General features: G+C 37.2%; 1 protein-coding gene across 4 annotated transcripts; it reads right to left on the bottom strand.

Moving 5' to 3' along the window:
* BRMS1L (BRMS1 like transcriptional repressor) lies at positions 1–26953 on the bottom strand. Of its 4 annotated transcripts, none has more exons than XM_014853083.3 (11): positions 26611–26949; positions 23486–23576; positions 21116–21155; positions 19540–19667; positions 17674–17753; positions 6508–6604; positions 5371–5454; positions 4660–4724; positions 3888–3927; positions 3306–3453; positions 1–1867 (listed from the first exon to the last, which is right to left on the bottom strand). In XM_014853083.3, exons 2-11 carry the CDS (start codon positions 23529–23531, stop codon positions 1750–1752), a joined length of 846 nt encoding a protein of 281 aa, XP_014708569.1. In that variant the 5' UTR covers positions 23532–23576; positions 26611–26949; the 3' UTR covers positions 1–1749. The 4 variants fall into 4 exon arrangements, with proteins under 4 accessions (XP_014708569.1, XP_014708567.1, XP_014708568.1 ...); XM_070504255.1 differs by having other exon boundaries at positions 8–1867; positions 3306–3432; XM_014853081.3 differs by lacking the exon at positions 21116–21155 and having other exon boundaries at positions 26611–26953.

Below are 26953 nucleotides of genomic sequence, written 5' to 3'. Positions count from 1 at the left end.
AGAATTTCAGAGCATAGGCAGTACATTTTTTATTAAAGTATAACATATATGCATATTTTTAAATTAAGTATAACTTAGCCATCTTGAATATCTAGATATGCCCCAACAGATGTTGAATTGTGCTTTAGGGAAGCAGAAACATTTGTTCAACACTCCAACACTCCATATCTATTAGTGTAAATTGGCTCAAATAGTTCTTAGAAGTGGATAGGTTATAAATAATAAAAGAATTTATGGACAAGTAACTCAAGACACTACAGATGACACTCAAACACATCTTTTTATTATATACTAAAGTTAAAAATACAAATCTTATTAAAAATGCTTATGAAACATTGTATACATAAGTACTGTCAAATACTATTGGATTGTGACATTATGTACATTTGCTAATGTTCATTAGAAACAGAACGTACATAACTTTGCTGATAACGAATTTCAGAAGTCAAATATTTTAACATTTGGCAACTGTGAAGTAGTGATCTGCACAGGAAGATGTTTGCAGAGGTAAAAGAGTAAGAAAATAAACGGAATAATGCAGATATTCCTGCCCTAAGTGTTAATAAGTAGATCTCTTCCTCATCCTCTTAAGTCTCGTTAGAACAGAAATTAAAGTGCACAAGACCACCAGGAATACTTGATTTGGTTGTCCCTTAAGATATACTCCAGCCAACTGCGCTGCTGTAGTGAGGGTTTCGATTCTTTGTACTGTTCCTGAGGTTTTAGAAGCTAATTTTGCATGTGGCTAAGGGAAGAGGGGCCAATGCTTCCTCAATTGCACCAAGTGGCCTTAAAGTGTGGAAAGACCAAAGATAAAAATGCTAATTTGGGAAAAGATTCAAGGAAATTATCCCAGTCTATCTTGCCCTAGGAATAAAATTAGGATAGGAACCTAATTTTACCTCTGGAAAATGCTTACTAAACTCTGTTTCAAAAGATCAGACATGTACAGCAAGCACCACAATACTGTCAGTTACCATCCACTGTCAGTTACCGCATCGTGAACACCAGGCGCAGAAACTTGCCCTCTAACGGGTCACGAGAAATACAGGCAGAAGCATGTTATTACTTGACACTAATGTTACTAATTAACATTCAGTGTAATTTGTAAAAATCGGTCACCACCGTCAAGTCAAGGAAGAGGAGAGGAGAGCTGCTAGTCTACCAAAGTGCTCCTTTTAGCTTTCAAACCCAAGAGCTAAATTGGGGTAAAACAAGATTGTAGAGTAAGGCCATCAGTTCTAAGTAAGCTGATGATGCCAAATATACATACTCATGTATATATGTTTAAATTTCAGTTCTGATTTAACACTAATGTACTAGTACAAACCATTTATAGGAAACATTTTATCAGGCTTATTTACAAACACACGATGAAAGACAAAGACATGGAAAATCAAAAAATGGCAGATAAATGCAGCCATTTAGCAACATAGTTCACTAAAGACAAGACAGATTTGCATAATGTTTTTAAAAAACAAAGAAAAAAGTTCAGTAAGAAACCCCTACCATATATACCTATTGGTCATTGGACCTAAAAGGCAAATAAATGTAATGATCATGATTAAACTTTTATTACTGTCTCTTAATAACATATCAACATGAGGTCTACTTAGAGTACTACCTACAAATACACAGTCTCTCATGATTCGATGAGAATATTAAGTTACTGAATACATTTTTTACTCCCATGGCACATCACATTTGGTAACACTAATAAGGTAGCTTTAGATAACACTTTAATCATGATTATGAATGTTTAATTGAATATTTTCCTTTCTGTAGCTGTGAAATGTAAAGCTTAGATTTGCTTCCATCAGGCCTCTTAAACCAAACTTCATCATGGTTAATTGTTGTAATTACGGCACTAAAAAGGAAAAAAAAAAAAAAAAAGGAATGAATGAATGAATTACAATATGCCTCCTCCACTCATTTTAGAGTACCAGCTATAAAACCAAAATAGCTGGACCACAAGAGTAGATCCAGGGATGTAACTGTCATTTACCAGAACACTGCACTATCAGCAGGGCATGCTGTTAAAAATATCACATTCAGCAACACTTAATAGATAACCACCTTTCTTTTCTTAATAGAGTTGGTAAAATTCACTACTAGAACTATTAATGCACTTTGTTCCCACTCCATCCCCAGCCCACCCCCCAAAAATATACAGTGGAGCTAAAATCGCTACTTGGGCGGTATGACACCTCCAACTCACAGCAGCCTGGGCTGTAGGAAATCTTTCCAACACCAATGCCTTATTCCCAGGGTCAAACCATCTACGGTACTTGTACGAATTTTTCTGCACACTACTCATCTTTATGTAGAAATCTCTTTAAAACTAGATTTGTGTTTAATCCTCTTTAATACTATTTCATCTCAACCACTTTCATGCTAAGTAGCAAGTAAAATGTCTCAAAAGCAATAAGATAAAGCAAAGAATCCAGGGGTATCGTTTATAACCTAGTGATTAGTTCAATGGGCTTCTATGAGAAAAGTTATTGTACACAACGCTCCTGGTATCCTAAAAATTTAAAGATGAAATTACAATCCAAATAAAACCACTGTATTTGGAAAATGAGTATTCTAGACTAAATGCAAACACTTTATTTACCACTGATACCTAGGAAAAGATGTTTTCCTACTGTAGAAGGTTACTACTCTGAGAATTACATCCTAAACTACCAAAGGAACAGAAGCAGTGATTAGCATTCACATTTTCCAAAGGCCACAACCAGATAAAACTTAGAAGGCCATATACATAATTATATAAACTTTATTTAAGCCTAGACAGATTGGGTCTTTTTAAAAGGCAATTTTACTTTCAAGTTATATTTTAATTACTGTTCCTCTTAAAGTTTTCATTAATTTTCCATTCCTTTCCTATTCTAATTGATACAAATTCTTTTTATCCAAAATACTGTAATACACCCAAAAAAGTTAAGGGTTAATATTAATAGGTCCACCAAAAATTCATAGTAGTCTAATTTAAAGGTCATAATATTAAGATCCTAACAATTCATCTACTATAAGAATTAACAATCAGGATCACTTACCTGCTAAATAATTCCAACATTTCCACTCGTATTAATGCTGCATTCACGAACTTAATATGTAACTCTGGTGTATAAATACTAACACTATGCACACACATGCCAATCAAATCATATGTCACGAGAAAAAAGGATTCACAGAGAACTAATGATACACTATGAATGTATGCCTATAGAGGCAGCAAATATTTATTGATAACAATGTTGCAAACTCTAATACTGAGCAAGACCGAAATGATAAAGGCTTTTTACCTTGTAGGACATTCATCTTTTTTATCAATACATATAGTTTGTCCACGTATATACCATTCACCATCATAATACAATCTTCCCTCTTCAGATCTAGCACTGTGCAGATGTTTTTCCAGTTTCACAGGTGCTAAAGGGATCAGTTCAAAAACTGTTATATTAATAAGACATTGTCAGAAGAACAAAAGCGCAGAGCATTAAGAATTAACACCAATCCATGCATATACGTGAAAAAACACTAAAAATATTTCTTAGATAACAAACCTAAATCTAATAGAAATAAGAGAAATTTCTTATGTTTTTTATAAAATTCACTAAGTTTTTAGTATAATTACTAAACAAAAGCTAAACAATGTACAATAAATCATTCATCAACTAGACAAGTGCCAGAAGGGGAAGCAGGTATATTATCAACTACTAGTGCCAATTTTAAGTAGGATTTAAAATATTCTAATTCCAGATATAGTGTTTACTGATGAAATGAAACCCCTGCTGGGGGAGCTCTTCAGTCTGCAGACGAGTTAACAAGCCTGACTCAACAAGTCCTCATAGGGCAGATTTCTGAACTTAGACTAAATGACTTACGTTCTGTTTTCACTCTGTGTGGACCCAATGTAGCCATTGCCTTAATAAAAAAAAGAGGAAGGAAGACATCATCTGAGTTCATAGATTAAAAGTATATTTTCGTATCTATTTAATATTTACCACACTACTGATGACCTCAATAACAAACAGTGAAATATAATCTTCAGCTGCTCTAATAAACTGTTCACGTCTAAGAAATATGAATAAGGAATACATACAAAGAATAACAATTTCTCCCGGAAGTGTTATCAATACCTGGAATAATCTCTAACTCTCAACTAAGAAGTTGCTAAAAACGGAAAAATTCAATAAGGAAAACAAGTCTCCACTTTCAAACAAGCACAGAAAATCCTGTAACTCTTGAATGTTTGATGACAGAATGTAAGACACGTAATAAGGGTTCAAACATCCACTTTTGTTTATTCGACAAACATTGAGTGCCTCCGTAAGCCAGGACCGGGTGAAGGACTAGGCATAGAATGGTTATTTGTTACTTGTGGGGCAACCTAAATAAAGGCTTTTCTGTAGACTTTTGCATAAATTGCTAATTACATTATTACAGGAGAAAATATAATCAAGCTGCTGACATGTCTCTCCTAAAATATTCTTGCAATCCACTATTATCTGTATTAGCATTAACTGCCTTAGAGAGATTGTTACAAAGTAAAGCATATTTACAATAATCGTATTTTGATATATTAGTGAAAAACCATAGAATCTTAAAAAGTAGGCTATAAAAACATATTTATATTCCATTGCTCTTTAATCATACCTTCCTAATTGTTGTCCAGTCTTCAAGAATATCAAGATCTTGCAGCATATAAACTATATATGGACGTTGAAAAGTCAAGGTCAATTTAGCTGTAAGAATTTCACACTTTGAATTATATGAGAACGGAGCGATGATTTCTGGCCATAATCCTCTGGCATACTGAATTCTGACTTCAAATTATTCTTCAAAAAACTTAGTACCAGGATAAAATATATTTCAATACTTCAGATGTTATAACGATATTCTCTTAATTCTATGATATCATTGATGGTAAGATACACCACCAACCTAATCACTGTTTTGAGGTGCAGGGGGCAACACAGGGAATGCCGAGATCGAATGCATCTATTAATTTAATTTAAAGGCACTCCAATTTCAGAAACATTAAAAATGTCAAAAATTACACATCAGAATTAAACAATCGCGCTATATACTAAACAGCTGTTGCACATCTAAGCCCTTATGAACTGGAAGGCCATATGAATTTTCAAAGTTGAGATTGTAACTAAATTTCTACTCCTCCCCACCCCTCTTAATCTAATCTTACCCTTAATCTACCCTTCTGCCTTCAATCAGTTTTATAAATCATCTTTTGCTTATTCCAGGATCATACAAATAAAGTCAGTGTACTAACAGAAGTTACAGAGGTATGCACAAGGCAAAAATTCACATCAAGGCAAAAGAACCCCCCGAGAATTTAGGAAAGGATATCTGAAACCACAACTGGCTTCTTCTTATCAGGACTGAAAGGATCCTTCCTCTTTTTTCTTGACTGGAGCTCATCATTCCACAGCTCTGGCAAGTCAATAAAAATCAAGTATTAGCTGATTTCTGGAGATCAAAGGGGTTGAAAAAAGGCTATATAATTTCCTGGTAGCAAAATTGCATTGGTGGCTATGTATATACACATATGACTATATAATTTCATGAGCAGCTATAGATAGATGAATTTTTCTCTGCCTTTATTAAAGTAAACATCAACTTGGCACTTAATGACTAATAATTGATGAACATGCATCAGGCACTTTGTTAAATACACATTACATGCATTGTCTCATCTAATCCTCAAAGCTACCTCTGAGGTAGGTATTCTTATTATTTCAGTTTGACAGATGAGGAGACTGATTTAGAAAAGCTAAACTGTCACCCACTCACCCAGCTGGTAGATGATGGAGCAGGGGCATTAGGGCTCAGCTCGTCTGACCCCACTATGCCTACTCTATACTAAAGAAATCAAACTTACAACAGTAAAATAATACATATGCAAGAACTGTAGGATAACCCAGTAAACCTGCCACACAGTGTAGAAAGCCTTTTCATAATATCCCTGAAAAAGCCAATTTCACATTCGATTGATCTAATTATTAATAAGTCTTTTTCCTTTTTCTGAGACACAAACCGGCCTCCCTGAAACTTCTATCCATTCGCCCCGATATGCACGGTCCTAACGAGAAAAGGTTTCTGTTCCTTCTTCCACGTGACGGTCTTTCAAGACTCAGAGGAAAGAACATATACTGTGACTGTCTCCCAATACTATTCTTACTGTCTTCCAATCCTATTCCTATATTATAATAACATTCTTACTGTTCTCATTTGCACAGTTCCTGTCACATTTCGATTTTGTCCATTTTCATGTGCTCCATTTTCTATGTCCTTCTGAAGTGTGAGCTCAAATCAAAGCAACAATCACAATCCTGTCAAGTTCTTCAGAAGTCTCCCCTTCCCCTCATTAGGAGACCTCACTTTACATACCCTGATAGCAGGAGGCTAAGCTATCACGAGGCACGACAGTAAACCAAAGGCTCAGCGTCACTTAACCAACCACGCCAATCCCATCACGGCCGTCACCTGAGGTGATGTCAATGCTGTGCCTGTCCTCTTCGAGCCTCCTTATCTTCTCCTCCAGCTCACTCTGGACGGTATCATATAACAAAAGCTTTTCACTCTGGGGAAAAAAAATAGGTTACACATAAGCAGAAAGGAAAAATCAGTCTATCTTAATGAAGAGTACTAAATAACAAAGTACTTTAACATATGGCCCTTTTGCTTTTTTTAGCTCAACTTAAAAATGTTAAAGATGAAATGTCAACTACGTGAAAGAAATGAAACTATAGAATATAGAATCTAAATACAGATTTAACTACATACAATTAAATTGTTTAAGAACATCTAAATTTATACGTGATAAATAAAGAGGCAAATATTTACCTAATAAAAAGGTAAAGTAAGCTCTCATGGCCCCTTTTAAATATAAGCAGGTCCCACCTGTCACCATAATGGAGAAGCTGTCCTATAAAGTACATCATTATAAAATGGATCATGTTTTCTCATTGGAACAATAATCGGGCCTTTATTCCTCACTGACATCTCAGCATCATATTAAAAGAGACTAATATATACCATAGAAAGAAAGATTCAAGCACAAATTTTATAATCATTTTAAATAACCCAATTATTTACAAAATCATAAAATTACACACTAATTATATCCAAATCTCTCAACAAAACTATAGAAAGATCGAATGACTTTCCCAAAGAGACAAGACTGCTCACTGGCAAATCAAACTGGAACCCACACCTACTAGTTGTAGCCCATCGTTCTTCTAATTAGAAAACACTGTACCCCTTATTTTATTTTATTTATTTATTTATTTATTTTGAGGAAGATTAGCCCTGAGCTAACTACTGCCAGTCCTCCTCTTTTCGCTGAGGAAGCCTGGCCCTGAGTTAACATCCATGCCCATCTTTCTCTACTGTATACATGGGACGCCTACCATAGCATGGCACGCCGGGCAGTGCCATGTCCACACCCGGGATCCGAACCAGCGAACCCCAGGCCGCTGAGAAGCGAAACGTGTGAACTTAACCGCTGCACCACTGGGCCGGCCCCTGTACCCCTTATTTTAAAAGCCATAAAATGTGCATAAGTCTAATATACAGATTGATTATGTAAAAAGCTTATGTCAGACTCCCAACCCACCCACCACATGCTCATCTCCAGTAAGGATATTAGGCTATTGGGATCTAGCTAGACACGATTGTCTCATAGAGCCTACACAGTTAGATATGATTTAAGCGGAAGGCATAGACCACAGCCATTTGGCAGCATTCCCGGTGTCAATCATGAAGTCCTCTCTTTCAGGTTTGAAACTGAGAGTCCACACATACTTGAAGGTTCTCCTGAGTGGTAGAGAAGATGGCTTTTGTCAATCTCAAGCCAGGAGCTAGAGAGAAAGCAAAGCTGAAGAAGACTAAAACTAGATCTCATTTGAGAAATTATCTCATTGCTACTCTCTATGCTTACCCCCTTTTACTTGTTCCTCTGTCTTTGCTACAAAGTCTTACGAAATATTCCAGCCTTATCTACATTGTGCTACAAGAATTGGGAAATGTTATATATCAGAGAAAAAGGGAGAGCAGGCCCCAGCCATGGTCCAGAGAGCATGACCGCTGTAAACAGACCTGGACTGTCCAACCAAGGCCAACTCTGAATGCAGAGCAAGAGCGATAATGCTTTTGCTTTTATGAATATGAAAGTTTACCTGGTGCATTCTCTTTCCCTTCAATTGACAAATTTGTCCTAGGCCAAGCAGAAATTCTAAAATAAATCCACTAATCATCCTTTATAATTAAAAAACAGAGCCACAGTGGGACTGAAATGTCTGAAGCTTTGAAGGCATCTCTAAAGATATTCTAGGTACACTTTCAGGTGTACAGAGAGAAGGGCCTTGAATCTATTCTCATTCTTATTTCTGTGTTCTTCTCTCCTTTATCCGCACCGCCACAAGACCCTCCAGAGGCTTCCCTACGGAGGAAAGAAAGTCATAATGGAGCAGCTGGAAGACGCCTGGAAAAGACAAGGGCATCCAAACTCCTTGCTTTGGTGCCTGCAGAGGCTTCTATGTTCAACAGGTACTTCAGCTTTTTGAAAACACTAATTCTAACTACATATCTGGCTTCCAGATCCCATACCCCTCCAATCCCCACACATGTACTCAGTGAACCTGCTCACTGAGCCCTTCCAACGCTGACACCCCTGCTGTCCTCATCAGGGCAGCTTCGAAGGGCCCCAGGAAAGTGGCTCCGAGGTTCCGCGTTTGTGCTGGTCTCCCCCCGGCCTGTGTTCAGAACCAAGTCCCCTTTGGCGGCGCCCTGACTTCAGGACTGGTGTTCTGGGAGATTTTGAAGGGCTAGCATCACCAGAGAGCAAAATATACTAAAACTCTACAATCATAGTGTTTTAAAAGCGTACTGCACTGGAATAAAAAGATAAGCAGAATAGAATTTAAAAGCTCAGAAACAGATCTGATTATGGGAAATTGTGGTATATGATAAGGTAACTTTTCAAGTCATCTGGAAATCTGATGACAATAACTGACAACAGAAAAATGAGTTTAACTATAAAAAGAAACAACTCTGGTTCTTTGCCTCACATTATACAAAAAAATAAATGGACTAAAGAGCTAAATTTACAAAATAAAATCTAAAAGAACTAAAGAAAAGGTGGTGACTCCTTGATGCTGGGATGAAGGAAGCCTTTCAATGCACAAAATTAGAAGGAGAAGTCATAAAGGAAAAGACTAATACATTTAATCACATAAAAATTAAAAACACATTAAAAAGCAAACAAAAGTAAAAGGAAGGCAATTAAAAAATATTTGCAAGATGATAAGAGCTTAACCCTAAGATAGCATTAAACAAGCAGGGATAAATCACTAAGAAAAATCTAAGTATTTTCCATACTCTCTGCCAAAATAGGCCAAAGAAGAGAGAGTAAGAAAACACAAATGCAAATTAAAATGGGTACTATGTGATATTATTTTTCAGTTGGCAGGGTTGTTCTATTTTTTCAATTATAATAAACAATGTTGACTAATACTGAGTGTATAAACCAATTCAACACTTTGGAAAGTAACTTAGAAACAAATATTAAGGCCCTTAATGACTGTATCCTTTGATCTACTAATTATACTTTGAGGATTTTATCCTAAGGAAATAGAAACCTCAGGTAAAGGTGTATGTGAAAGGATGCTCACAATAGCAGTATTTGTAACGCATAAAATGAGGAACAAAGTAAAATCCACTGATAGAATACTGGCTATACAAATTATGGTGATCCATATTACTGCTCTGCAGACAGTAAAAATTCAGAGTTCAAAAAAGTAGGGAGAGACTTCTAGGATAAGATTACAGATGAACTCAGATCATAAACTCTCTCTTCCCTTAGACATAATAAAATCAACAAAAAATATGCACAAAATAAATCAACAAACACCACTTGTAGTTCTCACAAAGGGAGGGGCACAATCTCATGCCATAATCTCTGAACATGGTAACTAAACTAAGATAGGACACCGAGATCTGCTCTATGTTACACCATTCACGAGTGTGCACTTTGTAAAGAAAGAACGTGAGAGAAGGGACAATGTTCTAAAAAGTCTGAGGACAGCTTTCAGATCTAGAAAGAAATGAAGGAGGGTCGGGATAGACACTCTAGGGGAAAATAGACAGAAGGTCCTAGAGAGAAGGCCCCTCCTCGTCATGTTAGGCTCAACGGTGAGAAGAAAACTTCTAGAGCTCAGTAGTTGACAAGCTCTGCACACAGGCAGGTTTTACTGACTCACTCTTAAATATGAATAATGGCCAAAGATGACTAGTCATTGTGAAAAGCATACAAAGTGAAAGGCAGAGAGAAAAACAGAAAAGAAGTATAAAAAAACAGAGACAAGTCAAGAAGGAAAAAATTTCAAAGTAACTATATTTAATACTCAGAGAAAAGAGATTACACTCATGAAAAAAGAACAAGATGTTATAAAAAATATAAAAAATGAGTAATCAGAGGACATAAGAGCTCTTGGAAATTAAATATATAACAGAAATAAAATATTCAGTAAACGAATTGGAAGAGAAAGTTGAACACACTCTTAAAGGGAACAAAATAAGAAAGGGAGGGGGAGGGACAATAGGAACAAAAAAAAATTCAAAGATCAATCTTGGAGGTCCAGCATTCAACCAATAAGAGTTCCAAAAAGAGAAAACAGAAAATTACGGAGAAGAAAGTATTAAAGAAACAATACAAGAAATTTCCCAGAACTAAAGATAAGAGTTTCTTGATTAAAAGGTCCTCTGAGTATTCAGCATAATGAACGAAAAGAGACCCACATCGAGGCATGTCATCTGTGCTATTCCACAGCATCAAAGATTAAAAAAAAGATCTGAGAGGTGTTTAGGAAGAAAACAGGTCCCATACAAAGGATCAGGAATCAAAATGATAAGAGGCTTCTCATAAGCAATACTGGGAGCTAGAAGACAATGGAACAATGCATCCAACATTCTGAGGAAACCTGATTGCCATCTAGAATTCGATATTCTTTTAGGTATGAGCTTTTGGACATGAAAGACGTGGGAGTTTTAAAGCATGTCCAATAAATCTTTGACACTCCTGCCTTCAAAAGGTACAGGCTAACTCCTCGCCCCTTGAATGCGGGCAGGACGTAGTGACTCACTTCTAATGAACAGAATGTGGCAGAAATCTAGGTCATAAAAATCACAGTCACTTCTGTCTTGTTTTCTTGGATCACTCACTCTGGGAGAAGCCGGTTACCAGGCAGTGGGGGCCCTCAGTCAGTGCAGAGGCCCCTGGGACTAAGGTTTCCAACCAACAATCAGCAACAACTGGACAGCCTCGTGAGAGTCACTGTGGAGGCAGATGCTCCAGCCCCTAGTCGAGCCTTCAGGTCTGTGCTTCCCTGGCTGACCTCTCCACTGCAGCTCCATGGGATCCCCTGACCCAGAGCCACCCAGCAAGGGCGCCCCCAAATTCCTGGCCACAGAGACCACAAAATAATAAATGTTTGTTGTTGTTTTGAGGAAGATTAGCCCTGAGCTAACATCTGCCACCAATCCTCCTCTTTTTGCTGAGGAAGAATGGCCCTGAGCTAACATCCATGTCCATCTTCCTCTACTTTATATGTGGGAAGCCTACGACAGCATGGCGTGCCAAGCAGTGCCATGTCCACACCCGGGATCCGAACCAGCGAACCCCAGGCCACTGAGAAGCGGAACGTGTGCACTTAACCGCTGTGCTACCGGGCTGGCCCCAAGTTTGTTGTTTTAAGCCACTAAGTTTTGGACTAATTTATTACAAAGCAATAGATAACCAATACAAAAGGTCTCAAAAAACTGAGTTCTATATACCTTTTCTCAAAAAGCTACTCTACAAACTGAAAAAGAAAACAATATCTAGCAGGAAAGATGTAAAGGGGAGCTCCAGGGTGATGCTGAAGAGACAGCCCATGAAGACAGAGATGCAGCTGGCCTGGACAGCATCTGAAGGATGGAGCAGGAGGACAGGGGATCCAGGAGTTTAGGGGCTGCTCCCAGGAGGGAAGATTCCAGAAGAAAATAGGACTCATGGATTACTTGATGCACTTGATCACAGGGAAAACAGCATTAGGGGGCTTTCTTAGATCTGCTGGAATCTGGAAGGAATTGGTAAAGACAGAGAAAACTAACAATAAATGAAGCAATTATTAACTCCAAGGTTAAAAAATACTTGTACAAGAAGGGAAGTTTAAGCATAGTATAACTCTTGGCTCAGTAAACAATGGTTAGTTACAACAGAAACAAAAATTGTGGCATAACAATATTAGGAGAATGGGACGAGGCAAACTATCATGGAATCCTCGGCTTTCATAACAGGAAACATAAACCTGATATTATTTAGAAACATGAGGATAAATTGCAGAAGCAGTAGCTAAACGAGAGAGAGAGAACTGCCGCTGGGACACAGGACTGAGAGATGGGAAAGGGGACTGCTGTTGCTCCTTATAAGCCTGTGCCTTCAGAAATGTGTACACACGTTATCTGTTCAAAGCAAATTTTCAAAGAGTATTTAGAGATGTAGGGAAAGGCTCATGAAATGCTGCTCGTAAAAAAGTTAGGTTAGTCGTGGGGCCGGCCCTGTAGCTGAGTGGTTAAGTTCTCCTGCTCTGCTTCCGCAGCCCAGGGTTTCACCGGTTTGGATCCTGGGTGTGGACATGGCACCACTCATCAGGCCATGCTGAGGCAGTGTCCCACATGCCACAACTAGAAGGACCCACAACTAAAAATACACAACTATGTACCGGGGGGCTTTGGGAGAAAAAGGAAAAATAAAATCCTTAAAAAAAAAAAAAGTTAGGATACAAAATAGTATATATATAGTCATACCAGGTACATGAAAAACAATTTTACAAACATATGCACACTTTTTAACAGTGATTAACTCTGTTTAGCAGATTATGGTTGATTTTATTTCCTTCTTTAGATTTGTTTCTCAAGTTTTCTCAGTAGACACATTAATGTTATACTCAGAAAAAAAAAAACCAATTAAATGAATAGAAACCAAAAGATCAGAGCCCTGAAGAGCTCTCATCAATCTTCTCAAGAACTGAATCCTAACCCTGAACCCTAAGAGCCTGACGGAGACCTTGCTCCCTCCTGCTGTCAGCTCTTAATACTCATCTCCAGCCCTGTGGGGGCTTAAATGAGATAACCCAAATAAAGTACCTCCCCGTTTCAGTGTCTGGCACATTGTAGTATTCTGTCAACGTGATTTCCTGCCTGAATTTGACACAAACCATCCAGTGCCGTGGTTGCCTCTGTGGGTCTGGGCGTGCTCTCTGCACACGCACCTGTGTAAGCAGCTCCAGCCTCTGCTCCTGGCCCCTCCTTCCTATCTGCTGCTCATCAAACTTTTATTCCGACAGTTGGCAGCGTGTCTTCCTTCTTCCCACTTCCCTTGCCTCTCAGAGTTTTTTCTATATGAGTCAAACGCAGAACTAAGGGATAAGCAGGTGAAAAGCCCTGAATAATAAGATTCAGATTTAATGATAAACTGCACGAATACTAGAAAGATCAAACGATTTCAATCCTGGTTCTGCTGCTCATTAATTGTGTGACCCCAAGCAAATTACTTAACCTCTCTGAGCCTCATTCATAAAATCAAGATAATTCCTATTCCATAAGGTTGCTGTAAGGATTAAAATGAGAAGGTGAATATAAAACACATAACACTCTAAATATAAGTTTCCTTTCACCCTTTATTTCCCTCTGTCTAAAATGTCCTTGAATTACTGGTGAGTACCTTCAGATTAATTATATAATTAAACAATTATTTATAACATTAATTATACGTTAAACATAAAAAACATCAAGCCATAACCAAAGTAGAAGAAATTTAGGTAAATATTTAGCATCTTTATGGAGGAGGGAAGACTTTCAAAGCTGAAAAATGATGGAAAAGAAAGAATATCAATCTATTTGTCTAAGTAAAAAATATTACTTGAAGCTATCTTGTTGGCTTCTATTTCTGGCAATATAGTGGACTAGATATCCCCAAAAAACAAACAAAACTCCCAAAACACCTAGATAGATACTCTAGATAAAATATCACAAAGATCCTTCTAGAGGTACAGCTAAGCTCTTAAGAAAATCAGAGAGACCCTCAACGACCAAAAGTAAACACGGAGCCAGAAACCAGCATGCTAACCGGATGGTGAAGCTCGGGTCTTCTTGAGTGTATTTGCTGGTGTCAATAACAGAGAGGCAGGGTTTTTAGTGGCTGTTTGAGAAAAAGAGAAAGATCTTGGGCAGAAGCAAAGTGGGGAGTGAGAACTAGGATCCTGCACAGCTCCGAAGGGTTACTGCCTTCCATGAAAAGGCAGACTAGAGAAGACCCACCTGAGGGAAATACAACTGTCTCAGCCCAGGCAGTAAGTGGGGAAAAACGTTTTCCCTGAAAAGATGTCATCTCAGGCCTGACCTCCACGTATTTGAGATTCTAATACAGACTACCTGCATCTTCCAGGAAATCCCAAGCCAAAAAACCACAGCAGTCACGTGCTGGTGGCAGGCCAGGATGCCTAGCTGAAACAACCTAGCGGAAATAAAAGCAGACACTATCGCTATATCCTCTGCCCAAGGCTCAAAGAATTCCTACCATTAAGCCTGCTTTAGTCCAGAATGATGAAGTAAGGAAATAAGCTGTGAGGTCTGGCAGAAATTTAAAGACAGCAGAACTAGATTCTAAAGAACTTCAGGTAATGATTTATTGAATAAAAAATATGAATTAAGTATTAAGCAATATGAAAGACACAAAGAGGACTTACATACAGCTGATTAGAGCTCCTGAAGAAAGAAGTAGGGAAAATGGAAGAGAGGCAATATCAGAAAAGATAACAGCTGAGAAGAATAATCTCTGTGGGGACACACAGTAGAGAAACTTAACAGTAACAAAGAAAAGAGCTTAAAAGCAGCCAGTGAGAGGAACTAAAAGAAAGTTATCTACAAATGATTGTAGACTTCTAAGCACAGACTGTGGAAAGTAAGATCCTAAAAATGTTAAGAAGAAATAATTGTCATCCTAGGATGTTATATCCCTCTAAACTGTCCTTCCAGAATTACTACAGATAAAGCTATTTTTGGAAAAATAAAAATTGAGCTTACCACTAAGAGACTCTTAGTGAAAGAATGCCTAGGATGTTCTTCAAGAAGTAAAAAATAAACCAGCAAGGAAGAGTTGCATCTCAGAAACAGTGAGCAAAATAACTAGTTAAATGTAGATAAACCTAAAAAGAACTACATCTATGAGCTCAAAATAACATCTCATTTGAAGGGTGAAAAAACAAGATGGAACCGAGATAGTGAACAATTATCATCTGTAATTTGGGAAAGAGTAATTGGAGTTAGAGAGTTGTAAGGTCCTTTATAGTTCAGGAGGAGGACAGAGTTATTGATTAATATTTAGATCCTACTAAGGTAGGTATGCAAGCTGAAAATTTAAGGTAATCGTTAAAATAATAGAAAGAGAAGGTATGGGGGCAAACATTAAAATAATAGAAATAGGGGCCGGGCCCATGGCCGAGTGGTTAAGTTCACGTGCTCCGCTTCAGCAGCCCAGGGTTTCGCCGATTTGAATCCTGGGTGCGGACACGGCACCACTCGTCAGGCCACGCTGGGGTGGCATCACACATGCCATGACTAGAAGGACCTACAACTAAAAATGCACAACTATGTACCAGGGGACTTTGGGGAGAAAAAGGAAAAATAAAACCTTTAAAAAATAAACAAATAAATAATAGAAATGGTATGATTTTATGATGTTATTTTTTAAACTCAATAAATCATACACACCCCCAAAAATGTCAGGAAAGAATAAAAAAGGATAAAGCAGAACAACTAGAAAACACAAAATAGGTTGGTATTAAAAATCAAAATAATCACTATAAATATAATTAGACTAAATTTACCAGTTAAAAGACATGGATTGTTAAGATGGATTTTTTAAAATCAAGGCATATACTACTTACAAGTAATACACCTAAATATAAGGCCAGAAAAAGTTGGAGGATACAAAAGGATAAAAAAAACCTCTTATCAGGCAAATGCCAGGCCAAATAAAACTAGGATAGCTGTTTTAGTTATTTCTAATGATCAGACAAAATAGACTTCAAGGCAAAAATCATCATTACAAAGAAGAGCATTAAAAAAGGATAAAATGTTACACTTATTAAAAGATGTAAACCTCTAAAATGTGAGAGTCTGATAATATAGCCTCAATAGACATATACAAAGCAAAAATTCCTAGAAATATAAGGAGATATGGGAAATTGACAAACACCAATCCCATTTACAAGAGCATCAAATACTTAGGAATAAACTAAGGAGGAGAAAGACTTGTACACTGAAAACTACAAAACACTGATGAAAGATATTAAAGAAGACACAAATAAATGGAATAGACATCCATGTACATGGATCAGAAGACTTAGCATCGTTAAAATGCCCATACTACCCAACGGCAATTTACAAGTTCAATGCAATCTCTATGAAAATCCCAAAGGTATATTTTTATAGAAATAGAAAAAACATTAAGTGGACATTTGACACAAAAAAGAGATGGAAATGCTGATTGGCAGAAAAACAATGGAGTATGTAATAAGTAATGTGGAGATTACCTATCCACAAGCAAACAATAAAATTAGATCCCTACTTTATACCACACACAAAAATTAAAGGTAGTTTAGCAATCTAAACGTTAAAAAGCAAAACTTCAACTTTTAAAGGAAAATACATCTTCTTATCTCAAAACAGGGAAGACACAAAAAGCACATAACATAAAGGAAAGATGACAAATTCAACTACCTTAAAATGTAAAACTTTCATTCATCGAGTCATCAAAAAGAGTGAAAAGACATCTCACCACTGGGTAAAAATATTTGTAAAGCATATCATCAGCAAAGCATTTGTATCCAGAACATATAAAGAACCTCCACAGTCAATGAGGCAAAGACTGATGGCCCAACATAAAGGCAAAAGATATGAACAGGTACTTCTTAGGAAAGAAAGTCCAAGCAACCAGTAAACATCAAAACATAATTCATCCCAGTTGCAATCAAGAAAATGAAACAAACTCCATCATTTTTATACCCATCTACTCTTAGTATTTTGATAACTTATAAAGATTTGGTATATTAAAGGAAGATAAGAATCAGTATAGAACTTGTCATTTTATTTCCACTAGTATATTTATGATCTTGTCTAGGCTTTATGAAAAGTTATCTGCCCTAAGATGCAGAAATAGATCTAGAGAGTCAGAAATTAATAATATAGACCAACATCCTAACTATAGTCCTGGATATACATTTTTTTGAGTCTTAACTTGATTATACTAATTATACTAATATTTTCAGTGATGCTATATGACATAATCTTTACAAAGTCTTTTTAAGGTAATAGTTGCAAAACTTCTAAAATTATCTCACTTAGTTTTTTTCTATGGTCTCTTCTGTGTGTCCTATACAGCTTCCAATGCAACTGTATTTAAAAAAAAAAAGAAAGAAAGAAATCATACAAGCGATGAGCTAAAGTACTATTTAATTTTATCTCACTTATTTACTTTTTTAACTACTGCACTCAGAAAAAGACTTGAAGAGCTGAAATTAGCTTAAAAGTTAAGCAAAATAACAGTACCTCACAATGCTGGCGAGAAGCTTGAATTTCACATTCATATTTGTTCTTTACAGATTCTAAGCAGAGTTCTCTATAGATTCCTGCAACCAAACACAATTACTCTGATTATGTTAGGAATAAGGAGTTTCATTATCACTTCCCTACAGAAACTCTGTCCTAACTGTATTTTATAAGATGAATCAAGAAGAAATTGACAAGTGATTCTAACTCTATCTTTACAAACTAAAAATTAAAAGGCTCAGTTAAAATATAAATCAAAGAAGAATAGAAAACTTAAGAATTTAAGAGCTAGACAGAAACTACACTGCAAATTTTACTTCTTATCCCACTCTTCTAAAGAATACTCCAAAATGTTTGATAAAGAATGATCAAAATGAAAATAAAACTCTTTTCCTACGAAAAACAATCTCTTAGGACTCATAATGAAAACAGAGTCAATAAATTCTGGTTTCATTAATTATGTATATTCAAAGTAACAACTGGATACCATAACCACTAAAACTACTATTTTTAACTATTATTTATTTTCAGAGTCCGAAACTTCCAAGAGGATTAAATATATAAACTGATATAACAAAATGTGTAAACTGATATGATGTTTGAGTGCTCCTGACAGGGTTTTTCCTAGAGGACGGGTGCTCACAAGAGTTCACCTTAGAGGTACCAAGGCAACAGCATAAAACAGGCAACATGGCCATGCAAGACGCCATCACAAAAATGGCAAACAAAGAGCTCTAGATGTATATGCTAAACTCTATGCCATAGTTGGCCCTAGAAATGTAATTCTCTTTCTTGTACAGTAAAGGCAAGAGACAGATATCTGGAACTATGCCATTAGTAACACATTCACACACACTACTCTCTGTATAATCAAAAAGTAAAGGAGGCCACATAGTAGAAAAGTGATAACTGACTCAAGTAATATTTCCTAAACACCCAGTGAGTCTCACTTAGCTCTTTTAGAATGTCGAAGAAAAGTAAGGACATGTTTACTTTTAAGGGTTCACTAAGGTAATATATAAAAATAGTAGGTTAAGTATCACATCATCTACATACTTAATATTAAGCACTCGAATAAAATTTGGTTTAAGGTGGATTTAGTACAAAAAGAATCTATTACCAACAATTTGTTAGGTGTTACATAACAGGCACATGAGGATCAATTAGTGTCTCCCAAAAACAAAACAATCAGCATCTCCATTAATTAAAATTCAGTTTTTAGTTTGATTATGAAAAATCATAAGAGACCTACAAATAGACACATCCTTTGTTATGAGCCCTAGGACACAATACTGAGGCCAGACCCCAGTTATAAACAGAAGACTAAAATTTAACCATACAAATACAGCACATCTTCATTTTATTCTTCATTTAGCCACAAGAGTACACAAACGTATCCAAATAAAAAATTATCATTAAATTACAGAGTTAAAGGCTAATTTCCTGTTCTTAATATCCTGATCAAACATTTTTTAAGTGTTTTTATAAATAAAAAAATCCTTATCACTCTTATAGATGAAATATACTAAGTACTTAAAGTGAACCTTAATTTACCTAACAGGAAGTTAAACTGTGAGAGTAACAGTATTCCTTAATGAAAGTATCATGGTTTCTAATTGTTTTTCATGAGAAAGTATCTTCTGAACAACACTGTTAGTAATTTGAGGCCTTTTTTTTGATCCCCCACAGCAGCAGAGAAAAAGCAAAAGTCATTTAGTAAATAATTGTGGGCTGACTGATAGTGAAATACTCTGGTCATGTAAATATATCTGTAATTCCACTAACAGCAAACACTCACTTGATAAAACCTTTTAAATCTATCAGAGTCCATATTCTACCACATGAAAAGATGTTGCACTTTCCTACCTGCTACCTTTGTACGAATTTGCATATTTTCTTGTAAAGTTGCCAGTGGTTCCAAATATTCTGGTGCTTTTCCAGCTATGACTTCTTGTAGTTTTGCATCCACCTGACTTAAGCGTTCTTTATAAAGTCTTAACAAAGCAAAAATTAAGATATTAATTTTAAAAGCCCAACAAAGGCTAACAATTACCATTTCTATACATTATCTCTTCCTAATATCATTTATATTCTAATAAGCTACCAAATGTATTTTTGCCTTGATCTCAAGAACTCAGTGACATTATTTGACTTTTGCACATAATCACAAAACAGACGTTTTTCTATCTTTTTTAAGATATATCACTAATGGTTAATTCACAATACAAAAAATACAACTGAAATAACTACTTTTTGGCACTTCAGATTTTTATTTTTGTTTTAATTGTAGAACAATAAATCGATTCTAAGAGAAAAGGTCATTTAAGCACTGAATTTAAAAGAAACAAAGAAATTATTTTGAATAATTTCGATATAGACATTACTAGTTGTGAAAATAAATTATTCCCTGGCTTCTCTCCACCTCTCCTGAAAAGGAGTCAGTATTACAATATTCAGCCCACTTGCTTTTTAAAAAGAACAAAGAGGAAGCACAGTGATGAAGGTAAAACCAATGACTATAGAACATGTGATCTGGCGCACCCAGGCTGTCTGGACTGCAGATGAAGAAGCCATAACAAAACGAGCTGCTCAGTGGATGGGGAAACGAGAAACGGGGCAGCGGATCCTTGTTGCCATATTTATGAAGCTACATAAAAATACTCTAATTTGCCAGCTGTCACACCAATACCTTTAGCTTGATTATCAAAGACAAGAGTATGTGAGACAACTCTTTATTTTTGGCAATAATCCTGCAGAACAGAACTAACTCTTTTTAACAGAAAAATGTTTACATTGTCATTCTTTATGAAAGGCACTTCTAATCCTGGTTTTGTGGCATTTCAAGGATATCTTAAAAATTTCAAAGCCTATTAACAATTTAAGATCATTTTCTTAAAAATTCTTTTTTTTTGCCGTTTATTACTTTATGATAGGTGAAGACTGTGTCATACTATGTCACAAGGATGGCATATAGTAACTTCCAAAAAAAGCCACCAATTATGCTTACAGGTGCTGGCATAACTAGCAGTTGGCTTTGAAAACATGATACCTGGCTTTCGTATAAAATTCTCCTCTTTCCTCTTGAAAATATAAACCAATACAATTAAGAAAATCAATATTAATTGTCTATAATTGATCGTTATAATTAGCATAAAGATTTATATGATGATTCTGAAGGAACAAAGCAAGTTTGAGTGTTAATGCAATAAATATTCTTTTTTTTTTCCAAACAAAAAGGGAAAAATTATCTGAGTTAACTGCCAAAACAATACATTGTCACATTTGGGTTATATTTTTCTAAAACTCAAGATACAATAATAAACAAATGTGTAAAGTCAGAAAAGTACAACGTGATACTTATAGTAATTACAAATACAACTTTAGGTAAAATGCTAAAAATTTGATACAAAGGATGACTGCACCTGAAAAATATCAAACTTACACAAAATATTGATAAAGTATCCTGAATGGGTGAACAGCATCTTGAAGGAAGAAGATATGTGAATTAACAATATGCAATTAACTACCCTTTTAAAAGAATAGATTCCTCAAAATCAGTATAATTTCTACAACCTTGGAATTCAAGTATAAACTCATCAAAGGCAAGGATCCTTAGTCCCTCAGCAGCAACCACAATACACTTCATAGAGTAGATGCTCAATTAATGTTTGTTGGATATTGAACATTGAAATGAATGGAAACTCAGGTGGTATAAGTTCCTCTATCTTTTTAAGGAGGTGGAAGAAGTCACTTTACACCACTATACAAACTGCAAACGGTGCACTTTCTGCCTTATGAAAGGAGTGCTATCATGTTCTGTGGTACTAGAACAGGAGAAACAGAATAATTACATCATCATCATCATCATTATTATTATATTTCCCACCTCTTCTAAAGAGGATTTCAGACAGCTCACAGAGACACACAGTGCAATGGGACAAAATAACAAACAAGCTAATTGAGGCAAGATGAAAAAATAAGATAATTATAAACCTGGTGTAAAGATTAATTATTTTTTTCTAAAACATTATTTCTGGATACCAATTCCTTGAGAAAGAATCCTATTAAATAATAGTAATGGGCCTACTTTTAACACTTTCAGAGATGAATGAAGCTGGTAGGGGAACTGGCTCGTGTTCACAGGGAGCTACGATAAAGCAAAAATCAAGGCAACCAGCCCCAAGATGAACAAGAGGCCTAATGACTGACTAGCTGCAAAGTTCTGTGTAATATGTTGTACTAGAGCTTCAAAGTAATTTTCATTTCTTGGATAACCATAAAATACACTTTAAAAGCTCAAGAGCATATCTTAATTGTATGAGAATTATTCATTCACAGATTACTTGTGCTAAAATACAAAAGCACAAATTTACTTCCTCTTTTCCAGAATGATCCTGGATGAATTCTCCATGTTGTCCAAATAATGGATTCTTTAGGGATCCAAACTAATTTTAATTTAAAATCAATAATGTAAAGCTTTAAAATAGGAAAACAATACCATGTTTTTTAAAGCCCAAATTTTAAACCTGTAATTCTTTTGGATTGTTTACATTAATTTGTTGTACTAGAATGGAACATTATCTACACATTCATCCTAATGCCAGTGAAAGTTAAGGCCAGAAATGGCATAAACAGCAGGATTTAGATGGTAAACAAATCTGTCCCATTTTAGTGTGGAAATTCTAGATATTAAACGGGTTTTCGTCTCCTCTTTGGGACTCCCTAGGGAAGCAGTAGGAGAAAAAGAATAAGCAGCAAAATCATGAAGAATTTATAAACTGAAGAGCAGCTTCTGAATAAATTAAGGTGTCTATATCTCAGAAGTTTCTCTCTGTCATTCACAATTCCTAAAATGCAGCTACGCCCCATGACCTTGCCAGCAAGTTCCAACGTGAAAGCTCACCTTCAAGATTTTTTTAAATCTGCATCTGCATCTATTCTGTTCTCTCAAATCACTGGGGCCCATTCTTGTGTTACCAACTTCACATAAGACTTCTGGCATGATAAAGAGGGGAAAAAACAGTATCTAATAAGCACTCACTACACGCCTGGCAAAAGGCTAGGAATTTTACATATTGCTCATTCATTCCTCACGGCAGATAATAAGGAAGCTATTATTTTTCCTTTTTAATCTTTCAAAAAAGCCTGGGTTCAGCACCTATGCTCTTTCTACTCCTCTACATTTCCTCCAGTGTAATATGCCTCAGTGGAAGGAACACCACAGCAGCACAAGGAGGCAGAAAGCCTGGCTTAATTTATCACTTTCTGATATACTATGGGCAAATCACTTAGCCTCTCTGAGCATCAACTTTCTCACAGGTAAAACGGAGATAAGACTATCTATCTTCCAACCTTATGGAGCGCCTGCAAGAAGCAAACTAAACAACGCATGTAAAAAACACGTAATGTGTGTACTATTCAATGTTAAGATATAAACAAAAATCACTATGCCATCTTTGGGAAATATTCTCTCTTATTCTCAAATTTTAACAATGCTATCTTTATCCAATTATTTAACAAAGGAATGAACAAAGCAGATTAGAACCTGGGTGCAACAACCCAGGGGGAATATTTTAACTACCAACATTCTCATAGAAATCTTATTTCATCCCCAAAAACCTGCCTCGAAACCCTGAGTTTAGTTAATACGGTCTTTAGCAGGCAAACAATGGTTGAAGCCCCTTTCAGATCACTCAGTCCCATAAAATACAAAAAGGAAAACAGTTCCGAGGGAATACCATTTCTCTTGCGCTGGAACACATGTGACATGGTTGAGATTCAGTGACAATGACCTTCTGAAGCCACTACTTACTGATCCTTGAGATCGGTGAACTGTTTTTCAAGATTGGACATTTCATCTAAACATTCCATTCTTCTTCTTTCGCAGTCCTCATCATCCATTTCTGTTAATAAAAAGGCAAGTATCAAAGATAAAATTAATTTTATGTTCCAAATATATCTGAATGTTAATTCAAATGGTAAAAAAGAACAAAAAAAAACCTGTAACATGAAGTTAGATGTGCAAAGCCTATATTAAGCGTTAAGAGAAAATAAACATTTATCCAAAATAATTTCCACTATAGGTTTTAACCTAAAATACAGATGAGAGTTAAAACTAGAGCATTCTCTAGACCTTCTTATTTTCATCCATTTTTAAATCATTTTAAAGGGCTACATTAAGCTATGACTATGAAGTAACTAACCCACTTTTTTTGGTTTGTTTTCCACCACTCACCAGAACTTAAGTACCAAAATGATGACATCCTTTAAAGGTTAAAATTGCTCAAAAACACTTTGGGAATTCTTCTTTCAGAACTGCTCACAGGGCTGATTGCCCAGACACATAAAAAAGAAAACTAAACTCATTACGTTTACCACAGGATATCTTGGTCTCCTACTCTTATACTCCCATTGTTCCCTCACCCCACATTACTGTCAGTCAGTGAGAATGAGAAGAAAACAAGCCAACGCTTTAAGGAAAGCAACGGTTAATTACCAGGTCTGTCCTATATTCCATATCTTCTATTTCTACCTCACATATATTCAACACATCAAAATAAATGAAGTGCAAAGTGATCTGCATCTTGATCTTCATCAAATAAAGGTCAAACTATAAGGATCAAATTACGTCCAGTTATTTTCATATAGCAAGAAAGTAGATGATTCATTTTTTTAACTTTTCTAAAACAGATTAAAATTCTTTCTGGCTCTCAACAGCTTACTCTTTGACTATGTAAAATTTGGTCCCTCAAGATGACTCACTCCCCAATATCTCTGGATAGCAGAGTTTTTTCTGTAGCCTTAAGACCTGCTCGGTAGCAAGGTTTAAGACTAAAACTGTGCAAGTTTAACATGCAAGACATATGGCAGAAAAGAGATGCTTTTACAAGAAGCAAAACTCTGAAATTTATTTAAATCATTTCTTTGCACTTAAAAAATCCGACTTGTAGTTCAAATTATTACTACATTCTTCACAAATTAAGTTGTCCATTATTTTCTGGGATGGAATAAAAACCAGTGAAAAATCACAACAGTCAACATAAAAACTAGAGAGGGGGAATTTTAACAAATAGATGTCATTTTGCGAGATCCTAGCTCCCACCAAAAAAACAAAGCACACTTGATGATAAAGTGTTTTACAAATCTAGGAAATGTATTCAGACAGTCTAGATGTTCCTTCTTTGTGTTCCTCACTTTTGAAATCTCACCTACTTTCAAAGCTAGACAGACGACTTCCAAATTATGTTTCCCATCCTAGACAGGTTCCACTGCCACATTTCCATCTGTCAGTTGGGCACTCTGACTTAAATACAACACCATCACCTCAAAAGCAACATGTCTGAACCACTCTCTCTTTCATCTTCATCTCAAACCTTTTACTTTCCTATTTCTGTTCATGCTACCACCATTCTCCTTGTATGTGGGTTTTCCCTCTTACCTTCATTCCTAAACTTGCACTCATCAATCCTGTTTTCTCCTTTTTTGAAATCTTTCACATCTATACCCTCCTTTTCCTTTTCTAGCTCAAATCCTCCTCCCAACCAAACTGGTTTTCTCACTGTTCAAATAAGCCTTAAGCTCTGACCTTTGCACTTTTTCTTACATTCCTCCACCTTTAGAAACAACTGGACCATTACCACCCCAATCTAAATTGTACCCATTCTTCAAGATAATTAAGGTAATCCCACCTTCTTCAACTAGCCTTTGCTGACCACCCTATTCTGCCAAGATTGCCTCTGCCTCTGAATTCCTACAGCATTGTTTATAATTAAGCATTCATTTGGCAATTTAATCAAGTGGCAATTTAATCAAGCTCTTTAACTGAGATCAAATCATAACTATTTATTTATACCTCACACTGAGTAGTGCCCAGTGCTGCACGAGGAAGCTAGTCATAAACACTTATTTTTGGATAGCTAGTTTACTGATTGAAATTACTTACTTCCATGGAGATTTGCTTTAAAAGGGAAACCTGAAAAGAGGGCGTAGGGGCGATAACAGACTGTCATCAACCTGTCACCAAGCCTTGCTTTACATGGCCAAAATCAAGCCAGGAAAGAACTAAGTCTCATCCTCATCATGTGGATAGAAGGAAAAGAATCTAGGTAATCACAAGTTCCATTTATTTTTTTAATAACCGTTCCTAAAAGTTTGCAAAATTGATTTGTGGTGTTAATGTGCCCCCCATTCCTTCTGCCACCCCGACCCCCAAAAAAACCTGAAACAGCCCAAAGTTAGAAAAGATTGCAAGGAAGAAAAGATTTGGAGAATTTCAAAGCTGCCGAAAATCAGCCAATTTACACGCATAGGAAGATCCAAAATCGCTCCTGATGTTGGGCTCTTCTTCTCAGTCCTGAAAAGTTCAGAGAGATGCTGTAAACTGGCCACATCCCAAGTCAGTCCCCGCAAGAGCACCGAAGTGCAGGGCTGACTGACAGGCTGACTTGGACGCTGAGGTTAAGTTCTGAGCCAGCCAAGAGCGGGTACAATCTACCGTTGGCCCGACAGCACACCCATGTTGAGAAGTGAGGGTTGCACAGGAGAAAAATAAGGGAAGAAGTGGGCGGTCTGGGTAGAGGAGGCGTTTCCAGGGTCTCCCAGACAAGCTGCGGGGCGTTCCCCGCGTCCGTCGAGAGCCCCGAGCAGCGCCCGGAGGTCCCGAGGGCGGGTCCGACGGCGAGCAGGACTGCGCGGCGTCCCGGAGCGGGGCGAGCCCGGACCCGCGCCCTGCCCCGCCCCACCGGCGGGGACCCGCCTGGAGCCAGCAGCGCCCCGCCGCCGGTCCGGGTGCTGCCGAGGGCCGGGAGCCAGTCTCCGCCCCTTCCCTCTCTCCCCGCCCCGCTCTCCCAGCAGGACGCAGCTGCCCGGCGTGCCGAGAGCGGCCTGTCGCGCGCCGGGCGCGAGCACTCAGGGTCCCAGCCCTGCTGGGTCGCGCACCTGAGCTATCTCCATCCTCGGAGACCGACGAGCTCTCCGTGTCCTCGTCCTCCGAGCTGCTCCCCTCGTTTTCGGCGTAGTCCACCTCCATCTCATCGTGATGGTTCGTCTCCTTCTTATCCCCTCGGGAATGGACTGGCATTTTCCAGCCGCGCCGCCGCTTCCCACTCCCGGCGCCCAGCCCGGCCACCGCCGCTTCAATGAAGGGCGCGCCGAACGCCCCGACCCACCCAGCGGCCGAGCTCGGTCTGAACCCCCTCGGCTCCTCCCCGCCCCCGGCCCGAGCCTCACAACCTAACCCGCAGGCTGTGCGCTGGGAGCTCTGCCATTGGTGGAGGCAGTC

This window comes from Equus asinus, chromosome 2, assembly GCF_041296235.1.
Source record: "Equus asinus isolate D_3611 breed Donkey chromosome 2, EquAss-T2T_v2, whole genome shotgun sequence".
Classification (NCBI taxonomy): Eukaryota; Metazoa; Chordata; class Mammalia; order Perissodactyla; family Equidae; genus Equus; species Equus asinus.
Note: the sequence above shows the minus strand (reverse complement) of the source record. Positions and strands in the feature narration are given on the sequence as shown.